The following is an 11,368-nucleotide window of genomic DNA, read 5'->3' on the forward strand; positions in this document are numbered from 1 at the left end:
CTCTGCCTTCTTTTCTATTGTCTGCTTGTGTCTATCAGGCGATTTCTTTTGAACCACATCCCAAAGAGATTTTTTCCTCCTTTGATTGCGATTTTATTAAAAATTAATCTTGAAGTCACTATAGGTTTTGCATCAAAGTAATGGGTCAAGAGCATCTTGCATTGTAAACGCCAGTCTCACAATCTGATCTGACATATTTAAAATCCATGTAATAAATTGTCTGAGCCCCATTCATACAATCCCACACCCACTTTTTCCCAAAATCAGAAGTGACTACATTGTTCTGATTTTCCCAGCTGAGATTTTCGATGTTTTAATATGGGGAGGAGGATAATTCAGTGCAGAACTATGCCCTTAGAAGCCTCCAGAGATGTGATTCTCCTTGATGGATGGATTCCACCCATCACCCATAATAGGGAGGCTTGAGTATCAAAGGACTTAAGGAACTCCAGTGGGTAATGCAATTGGACCGGTGTGCGGCACAATTCTCTTCTTGATCTAAAGTACAGTAAGCACCTTCCTCTGCCATGGGAATCTCTCTTAGCTGTGTGTCCCTGGTAGCTGAAAATCTATAAGCTGTTTATAAATTATAGCTTTTTTTAAAAAAATGAAAATAAAATAAAATAATTTCCAGAATTGTCTCTCACCGCATGCAGCTCAAAATAACAAGCAAGTTTGACTTGGATCCTGCATGGTTTATCAAACAATAGATGATGAAGGGAGATCTGTGCATTCTGATAAAGCGGTTAGCACTAAAGCTCTAAAATATTCAGTGCATGTGGAATGATTCTGTGTAAAGATGTTTGAACTGACATTCAAATCCTTAAACAAATAGTAATCAATATTCTAGTCTTGGAGCAGGTGGGTGGTTTTAGTCAAGGGTCAGAAAATTCTTTAATTGAGCGACAGTCATACAGCAGTCAGTGAATAGGTTTTGGGAAGCTCATGTTACTTTCTGAAGAAAAGCAGCAAGTGATATATACTCTCTCTTTTTCTGTCCCTCAAAGTTAATTCATAGTACCCTAAGCTATTCAAGTTATTTTGGTACCTAAGACTGAAAATCTTACAGTCACCACTTACCCCCTCATGACAATAAGCATACAATAACAATAAATTAAACAACTGACCCTTTTGTGTTATCCCAAATCTGAGTTGGCTACCCAGTGGTCGCTGCCACATCCTGCCCAATGTTAGGGCCTCTTAACAATTTCTGTCAGCTTGCTGAGCTTGTTGAAAGGTCAGTTTTTAACACAGAGGTACATATAGTGTAGATTTTGCAGAACTGCAGTTTCCGTGGCCTTGAATGTCACCCTCCCCGGTAGTTTAATTTAGCCACAAGGAGGAGATAACTCAATGCACATGGCACAAATATGTAAGTGCTTTGTCTCCACCTCCACGATAAATCTCCTTTCTTGTCATCTACATCTGCCAGGAGTATATATTCACACACATTATCTCAGAGTCTTCTCAGCTTCTCTTTGTTGACTTCAGCAATTCACCAACCTTCCAGTGTCTTTCACACCTAATGGTTAACCTGTGTTGTGGTGTAGCTTCAGATTTGAGGATGCCAAAGAAAACATATCTACAAAGAGCATCCACGTGTTGTTGTTTTTTTATACTTCCCACAGTGTTACAGTAGATCTGGGGAATTTCTGGGAATAGCAAACTATCTGGGGTGTCAGGCCAGGAAAACAAAAAGAGTGAGCCTAATGCTGCCAGGTGCTGGCATTACTCCCTCAGAAGGCAAGTAGGGCCTTTCAGGAGTGAATTCTCTATTCAAGAAGAAAACCTGGCAGATAAAATATTAAGATGTCAGGGAACAAAGTTAGGATAGAACCTTCCCCTTGGAAGGTAGTTTTCTACATGAAGGAGGGGATACATTTTGTTTTGTTTTATCCTGGACCCTATATAAGAAAAGATAACCAGGGAACAAGGATGAACCAAAACCTTTCACTTTGACTGTGATGGTTCTGTGTAGAGGGAGACTTTTTGCAGCCATTCCCAAGTTTGACTGTACAGAAATTGCTAGACAACAACACCCTTCCATTGGCTCTAATTATTGGGTGTGTTGATTGGGAATAATAAGAATTAAAGTCCAGAAACAACAAGCCTAGGAAAAGTTCATATATTGAGTCAGGCAAGTCTGAAGTAGTACCAGCCTGATATATCCTGAGTAACCCTCACTGCTCTTCCACACCCCCACCTCCTTCTCAGACTCCTTCCTTATTCTCCTCATCACTACCTTCTTCACCATCCTGCTCTTCTGTGTCTTCAGGACAATCTTCATTACTTGCTTCTTCTGTTTCTCCACACATTCGACGACACCTCTTATTCCAGCAGAACCGAAGATTAAAGTAGCCACTACAGGCAATTATGAAAAGAATGGCAGTGAAAGCCAGCCCCCAAAGCGCAACCCGTTTTTCAGCCCTTGCTTTCACCGTACACTCAACAACTGGGGGGCAGCTGACTGCTCCCGGGGAACATATCCATGTTTTCCCTAAAAGAGTGGGCATCTGGAAGAGAATCACAACACAAAGGAAACTAATCTCCATAGCTAGAAGAAGCCCCACCCAGATATCAAAAAGCGGTACGCCACAAATATTAGTGATGGAGCTCTTGGCAATCTCTTGGGGCCCAGAATGGGTCTCTCGATGCCTGTGTCTGTCATGAGTGCACTCTGCATCACAGCAGGGTGCACATGGAGGTTCGTATTGAGGAGCCATATGACACGGATCAGCATATGCGCAGGCTGCATCGTCATGGCAACAGACTGTAGCCACAGTAGGCCCCGTCATTATATTCTTCCCACCAGTGGGCCTGCAATTAGAATCACCGGCCATCCATGGCTGGGTGCATGTGTTGCTTCCATAGCCCATGTCACTTCTGCCAGCAGCATCCAAATTCCTGTGGTGTTTGGTATGCATCTTATTTCCCTGAACTGCCCTACGTTTGATGGCCATGTTTGCGTTGTCATCCAACTGAGGGGGAACAGCAAGTTGTTCCATGCTCCCTTCAGTGTCTGGTGTGCATTTGGATGCCATGCTATACTGGCCATCTTCACAGTACCTGGGGCCCATCTTGCCCTGGCTGGTGTATCTTGTACGTGTGCCTGCATTGTATGCATAGTCTGGACATTTGACAGCTCCATATTCTTCAGGCCGGATGGTCTCACCGTGTTCCTCATTTGTCTGGCAGTGGGGAGGCATTTTACTTATATAAGGTGAGCTGTTAATGGGAACAGGGATACACTTGGTGGGTGCACTGTATTGCCCCTTTTCACCACTGTGGGGTGCAACATGATTTTGCCTCATGGGATTTTGGTGCGTGTGCATTCCATACTCATCTGTTCCCGTGCAATGTGTGGGCATCTTCATTCGCCTATTGTCTGTGGGGCATGTGCCCATTTGGGGCTCAGGCATAGCATAGCAGTGGTCAGGCATTTTGGGCTGGCCCATGTGCTCAGCATGGACTGGCATGCCATACCCTCCAGCATCACAAGGAACAACGCCAATCTCAGCACCATGTCCACCAGCCGTGTGGGCCAAAGGTGCCCCAGGCCAATCGTCCCAATGATGCCAACTACTATAGTGGGGATGGTGGATATGGTGCATATGGTGATGCGGGTAAGCATTGTTGCCATAGCGTCTAGGGAGACCACGGCGCCCGACCCAGTAGACATGGGAAAAGTCTGTCCCTGCTCCAGGAGGCGAAGTTTCGACAATAGCTAAACCTTTGTCTTTATCCCGCTTCTCGGTCTCTCTGCCATTTTCCTTCTTTTTCTTTTTCTTGGGGCGGGTAAGCCTCATGAGCCCCACCAGAAGGAGCAATGCGAGGAACACCAGCCCCCATGTGCTTGATATAGACACTGGGAAACGTTGGTTGTGGCACACCGCTAAACAGAAGAATCGTGACCTGTCTTCTATGGGTGCCACAAAATTGCAGGCCACGTCCTCCCTCACCGAATCCCACGGGCCGTTGGAGAAGAAGATGGCCACAATGCGGAGGCCTAGCAGGAAGTACCATGGCCCCAAGCCCTTACAGTCGAGTGCACCAGAAAGGGAGGACAGCAGCGGTCGAAAGATGTGGATAAGACCGGAAAGGATGATGGACATCTGTGGCAGGAGAGAAAGGAAAAAGAGACATTAAGTCAGGAGATGAACTGAGGCAGGCCATGGTGGGGATCTGGCTCGAAACCTCAACCCCACCAACCAACCTGGTCACCATACTTATGCCATGTGACATTAGCCACAGAAGGCTGTGGGGAAAGGGTGGTATTACATTCTTGAACAACTAGCATGCCTTCACCCCTAACAGCATCCAGGACACATCTGAGTAGCAATCTAGTTAGGTTTTAATCTGACCAGCTCATTAACTTCTTCTTGTGAATGTTCCATAGGCACTAGAGTCCTATGGAACATTCACATTCTCTGAAATTACATTACAGTATTTCCACTTTTAGGAAGCTTTTTAGATAATTTTGCCCTTTATCTGAGCTCCTTTGTTCTCCTTCCTGTCTTCTATTTATTTATTTATTTATTACATTTATAGCCCGCCCATCTAGTCATATAAAGACTACTCTGGGCGGGTAACAACATATCATATAACAATTTAACAATTTAAAATCATAACAATATATTACTAAGTAAACAATGATCCAAGATGGGAGAAAAGCACAAGATAACAAAAATCTGTTCTGCCTCCTGTGTTCTCCTGGATTGACTCTTCAGCTTCAGCACTGGCTAGTAAACAACTCAGTGTTTTGGCAAACTCTTTCCATACCACATAAACCACGTATGCTACAGGGAGTCGAGCAGAGTTCCACCTTCATAACCTACAGCCCATCAGTGACCTTGCCTACTGTCTTCTTCTCTTCTTTTACTCTGCTATTTCATCTAAAGGTCATTCCCCCCACCTTTTACATTTACATTCCAGAAATTACATGATTTCTACTTTTAGGAAGCTTCTTAGAGTGGAATTAGGTTTTGGAAGAAAAAAAGATCATATTTCACACAGCTTCAATTCTGGCACAAGAAGGATTCCACTACAAAGAAGAGATTAGTTGTAGAAGGGATGCCCACCCACCAGTGACATATTATGTCACCATTCTCACTGATGGGGAAGAAAGTTTGGGCCCTACGTCCTTTGCTCGAGGGTAGATGAGTCATGTCATGTTACTTCCGAGCCCTGGTTGAGCGGATGATTAGGAGATGATCTTCCAGAGCCTCTTTCTGTCTTTGGAAGATGAATGCATATAGAAGGTGAGAACCATTCAGCTAATAAAGGCTAAACTGGCACCCCTTCTCCTCTTTTTTTAAAAATTTAAATGGCAATTGAAAACATTTTTTCCAACAGGCTTTTAGTATTTAATATTTATTTTTAACATAGTTAGTCACCCTATACTTGCTGGTGCTATATCCTTTTTAACATGGTTTTTTTCCTAACATGTTTTTAAATTCCTTAATTTGATTTATGGGATGATTTTAATATTCTTATATTTCATAATTTTTAATGTTTCTTGTGTGTGGTTTTAATTCCTGTCTGTTTTAATGTTTGGTAAGCTGCCTTGAGTCCCGCTGATAGGAGAAATGCAGCACAGAAATACAGTAATTAAAGAAATAATACAAGATAGCAGATGTAAGAAAGGAGTAAGAGAGGAGTAGGATCGGCCTAAGGCACATTGGTGCCTAAACGAAACATCCACTCCAGTATCACTCTGCATACAAAAGTGTTGCCTGAATTGGCACTTCAACTCCAGTGTCCTGCAGTACATCTGATGCCAGTAGGTTAGCTTAGGAAGTGCTGGACAGACTACACAAATCTGTCCTTCAACATCTGGTTGACACTCCTTGTTTTTCAACATCTCCTGATATCTTGGGGACCTCAGAGCTTTGGAACATTCCTTTTTGGGACACTTCCAAAATCCAAAAATCTATATGGACATGCTGGTGGGGGGATTCTGGAAGGTGTAGTCAAAAGAGTATACTGTACTCCCTTTTGGCACTGCTGTGGTAGTTCTAGTTTTGTTTTTTACATGATTTGTAGAGCTCCCAATTAGCCCGTTCTGTAGCCCATGTAAATAGTTACCAAAATAGAGCCGTGGATAGTCTGATCTGAGGTGACAATACTATGATGTATTTGGTGGATTATGGCATCGACAGGGACAATGGAGAACTTTTCCTCTATTTTCCTCTACTCTAATATTTTAAAGTGTTTAAAACTTATTTTCTTATTAATGCAGCACTGTCCTAGATAAATGAAATACATTGATGGTATTATGTGTATCATGCTAGGTAGATGCATTGCTGTTTCGCTATGTCGCTTTATTTAACAACAAAAAAGGGAAGCTGCTGCAGCCCGCTGAAGGATGGCTACAGGAAAAGAGAAGGGGGCAGGAAGAAGAGTGTTTGTAATTAAAAGGAGGACAAATCGGGGTGATCCAAAGCCTTATCTGGACCCTTCCCACAGGAGAAAAACATTGATCAGTGTCAACGGAAGGATTATTCATGTGAGATACAAAATAGATTGCACTAAAGATAAAAACCTTTTAATCGTGAACCAGAATACTCCAACTTCCCATGTCTGGATGTGACCTATGTTATTCCTTTTTCTTTCCTTCTGAGCTGACTCCTGTCATTTATTTTGTCTACACCCACAGATGATCATTGATACATTCTATTAATTTATTTAGCTTCCTGCTCACTACGCCCAGAAGGCAAATACTGTATTGCCCAAGGCAACAGACAAAAAACTTTATAAATATTAATTTGTATTATACATCTGATTCAATTTTAGTGAAACATATTTATGAGAAGGACGTCAAGGCATGCATATATGTAAAGCTGGTTCCCATCTACATAAACAAGAAAAAAATGTCGCTAAATTCAGGGACTGACAGATATATGACACCAAAACAAATAAAATCACCCATCCCCAAAACAACATCCCCCCATGGTGAAATACATTTAGTGAAATTTAATGTGAAATGATACAGGGACGTGGTGGCGCTGCAGGTTAATCCACAGAAGCCTCTGTGCTGCAAGGTCAGAAGACCTGCAGTCGTAAGATTGAGTCCACGCGACAGAGTGAGCCCCACTCACTTGTCCCAGTTCCTGCAAACCTAGCGGTTTGAACGCATGCAAAATGCAAAAATGTGAATAGGTACCACCTCAGTGGGAAGGTAAATGGTGTTCCATGTCTAGTCACGCTGGCCACGTGACCACGGAGGATTGTCTGCGGACAAATGCTAGCTCTTTGGGTTGGAAACGGAGATGAGCACTGCCACCTAAAGTCAGACATGACTGGACAAATTGTCAGGGGGAACCTTTACCTTTACCTTTTTAATTTGAAATGATGGATGATGGTGTGAATAACCCACACTGTTCAAACATGCACTAATGAGGGTAAGTTTCAGCTAATGATTGAGAATGATTTTATGAAGAACCAAACAAAATGTGTAGCACAGTCTCATAATATAATCCTATGACAGCCTTCAAATGGACTACAACTCCCTGAACCCCGAAACATGCTTTCTAATCTATGATGCCACAGCATAGCAAGTCCAGGGGACCCACAAAGCTTGTGGGGATTGCTGTTGACCATGTCCTGTTTAAGGGGTTCTGAGAAGCATCTGGTTTAGGACACATCGAAGAAGGGCACTATGATGTAAAACAAGATGATGGACTTGGTCTCTTTTAATATGCCTTCCTCAACCTTGAGCTCTCCAGATATACTCAAATCAAGCCTGTTTTGGCCATGCTCAGTGGGGATAATGGGAACTGTAGTCCAATATAGTTGGAGAATGCAAGATTGAAAAACACTATACAATATTATATTCTTATACAGTGGACCCTCGACTTACAGACAGCTCGACTTACAGACTTTTCGAGTTACAGACTTCTCTGGCCGCAAAATTTAGGTTCGACTTGCAGCCAGAGAATCGATCTACAGACCAGAAAAAAACCAAAATGGAAGAAAAATGGAACAAAAAAGGCTGGTTACGGGATTAATCGGTTTTCAGTGCATTGTAGGTCAATGGACACTTGATCTACAGACTTTTCAACCTGCAGCCACCGTTCCAATCCGAATTAATTCTGTAAGTAGAGGGTCCACTGTACTAGCTGTGTTGTCCTTCTCTATTTGGGACTGGGGTTTGGGGAGCCACTATATGATGGAAAACTCCTGCAATGCTGAGAGAAAACATCCATTGTGACACCTAACGTGAACACTGTATGCATGCTTCTTTCGCAGTTGCTCCAATTCCATACAACAATTTGTTGCTTCAGAGTTAAATTAGACTTTACACTTAGCCTGCATTTAGAGAGACATGCCTTCAAATTATTAACGATGCCTGTTTGCTACGGTACACATATGTATCTTGCATTTGGTGTGCTTTTTTGTGGAAAGTAAACAGGAGCTTAATTTGAAAGTCTGATTGCTGAGGCATACATCTTTGAGGAAACCTCATTGGCAGGAAGGAAACAGGTTAATCAGAGATCATTTCCATCCCGTTTAATGTCTAGTTTGTCCCTAAGACTCTGTTCTGGAAGAATCATATGTGCATCTTGTAGGCCTAGCTCCATCTTGGAATCATCTTCTTGCTAAGCTAGAGAAGGAAGAGGAAGAAAAGTAGGAGAAAGAAAAGAAGGAAATTGCCAAACAGGTAGAGGAGGAGGCAAGCAACTAGCTATACAAAGGGGAAGCCAATCATTTTGCCTCAGGCTGTAAAAACACTGCCGCGTTTGCTTGTTATCTCTCTGCTACGTACTTATAACTTTGCTTTTCAACTAAAATTTGCTACAAGGAACAACTGACAATTAAAATACACACAAGTATCACCATAATTGGGATACGTCGGGGTATATATAGCATACCAGCCAAGATTCCTGGCAGTAGGTGATATATTACAGATCTGGTCTCCTTCCTCCAAGATGACGGGGCTTAAGGACCTGAAGATGGGTTCAGGAATGGCTACCTATCTGTCATTATGTCAATCCACAGAAGCAACCTACCTGAATGGATTGTTAAAGACAAAATCCTAGGCAGTCAAGGGGGCTACCTACATCTACGCCATTTTGAATTTGGCATTTCGATGACTAAGGGCATGATCATATAGGGAAACAGATCATGATTTGGACTGTTTTGGAGCGCTTTTTCTTTCCTGACAGTTACACAACGCACTGGGAAATGCACTTCAGTCGTGTTCAAGCTAAACCTGTTGGAGTCCAACTGGAGGGGTTCCATTTGGTGGGGAGGTGGGCAGGCTAATTTTTGAGCAGGCAGAAAGGCTGCTTTAAGAGAGATTTCTTCATCAAAGGTACACTTTCCAATGTGAGGGGGTGAGCAAATTTGTAGCTATCTGATTGTACCTTAAAACAGGCCCCATCCCTAAAAAGACAGAGTTTTACAATTACTTCAAGCCAGTTTGCTGGAATAAAAATTATCAGCTATGGGAACTATGGGAATTCAACAGCAGAAGGAAGAATCCAACACGCCAACCCCCAGGAACGGTTAACATGTCCTGTGTGCTTTGTTTCTGGACTCATCAAGGATCTCCCCAGGCAGCGCATCAACATTAAAACAGGCGAAATCTAAGGATGTCCTTCAAATAACCATTTTGGGGAACAGTATCTGGCTGCAGAGCCAGAGGTTGGGAGTTTGATTCCCCACTATGCCACCTGTGCTGCTTGCCCAAGGCCACGCCAACATGGGCAAGCTGCACAGTCTCAGGACACCCCCAGAAGAAGGAAATGGTAAACCACTTCTGAGTATTCTTTACCTCAAATTCAATGAAGAGGGTCAACATAAGTCAGAATGGACTTGAAGGATTATTATTATTATTATTATTATTATTATTATTATTATTATTATTATTATTATTATTATTATTATTATTATTATTATTATTATTATTATTATTATTATTATTATTATTATTATTATTATTATTATTATTATTGAATCTTCACTGGATGTTTCTTTGTCCTGACTTAGACTATTATTGGATTTGGTTCAAACAATGCTTCCCGCCCCTTTCTACATCTAGAGGCAGGTAACCAGTTAATTTTACTGCTATTATACTGTGGCTTTTTGTTTTACTAAAAAAAATTACATAGGATTCAGATTTATACTGAAGTTTAGGCCCATTGAGACTTGTTAGTCTACTCAAAGCATGCCTAAGGCAGGGCTGAACCCATTGGATGCAATATTTTTATTTTTGACCTGTGGCTGAAGTATTTTAGAAAAATCAATAAATGATGTGGAATTTTCTTGGGCTCAGACTGGTGGCTGTCAATGCTCTTCCATTCTCTGGTTCCCCTCAAAAGTAGCCTTCTGACACTGTAGTCACACTTCACAGCCTCTTTTTTTAGTTGTGTTGACTGGACTTATTCCGCACTGCTATAGCATCCATAACAGCCTTCCCTGGCCCACTGCCCGATAGGTCGAACTGCAATTCCCATCACCCTAGCTAGCCAGCACCACTGATGGGAATTGTAATCAAACATATCAGAAAAAGGACCAGATTGGAGAAGGCCTACCTTCAATTTACGAAACACACACACACAGAGAGAGAAACATACCTGGTATCTTGGCTATGCGGGCCTCCCTTTCTTCTTCTTAGCAGTCCCTCCTGCTAAAGCACAGTAGATCCCCAACTTTGGAGTGTATATCCCAGTTTGAAAGCTGTCAAACTACTTGTCAGCCAGAGAGAAGCAGAGATAAAAATGTATGGCACCAGCTGCCGAGATATTGAGTCACTCCCTGTGCAGGGATCCAAACCCTGCCTCCAATCAGGTGGTGTTACTTCCACTGCCAGAGCATTCCACAGCCACCCACAAGGCATCACTGGGTGTCACAGCAAAACTGAGGCCTATTCTGATCATCAGTGTGATTAACTTCACTACACAGAGAAGACCACATCCTCAGAGATGTTGCAAAGATCTATCTAGCCTACACAGAGCAAACCACAAAGACTGCCCCAAACCGCATAAACTTTATAATGAGGAAAACATGGGCAAGCTCCTGATAATGCTGAAGATAAGAAAAACCTGTTCATCTCCTGGAAAACCAAGGCCTCCTCCTTTTGGTCTTTAATGTTCTCCACAGACCCATGTTGTTTGCAAATACCAATGTTGCCTGCCTGTCTAGAAGCCCATCAGTTTTGCTTAGGTAAAGGTAAAGGTTCCCCTTGACATTTAGTCCAGTCGTGTCCGACTCTAGGGTGTAGTGCTCATCCCCGTTTCCAAGCCGTAGAGCCAGCATTTGTCCGAAGACAGTTTCCGTGGTCATGTGGGCCAATGCGACTCGACACGGAACGCCGTGACCATCCCACCGAAGTGATACCTATTTATCAACTCGCATTTGCATGCTT

At 42.6% G+C, this 11,368-nt stretch overlaps 1 protein-coding gene across 1 annotated transcript; it reads right to left on the reverse strand.

The window, feature by feature from the left end:
• Positions 1-1,265: 1,265 nt before the first annotated feature.
• Positions 1,266-10,718, reverse strand: LOC110081839 (uncharacterized). The gene is made up of 2 exons (XM_020798900.3): positions 10,578-10,718; positions 1,266-4,112 (listed from the first exon to the last, which is right to left on the reverse strand). Exon 2 carries the CDS (start codon positions 4,110-4,112, stop codon positions 2,211-2,213), a length of 1,902 nt encoding a protein of 633 aa, XP_020654559.3. The 5' UTR covers positions 10,578-10,718; the 3' UTR covers positions 1,266-2,210.
• Positions 10,719-11,368: the final 650 nt, after the last annotated feature.

This window comes from Pogona vitticeps, chromosome 6 (assembly GCF_051106095.1).
Source record: "Pogona vitticeps strain Pit_001003342236 chromosome 6, PviZW2.1, whole genome shotgun sequence".
NCBI lineage: Eukaryota > Metazoa > Chordata > Lepidosauria > Squamata > Agamidae > Pogona > Pogona vitticeps.

Excerpts from the sequence above, each read along its gene's own strand:
- LOC110081839 (XM_020798900.3), bottom strand. The coding sequence starts at position 4,112 with ATGTCCATCATCCTTTCCGGTCTTATCCACATCTTTCGACCGCTGCTG.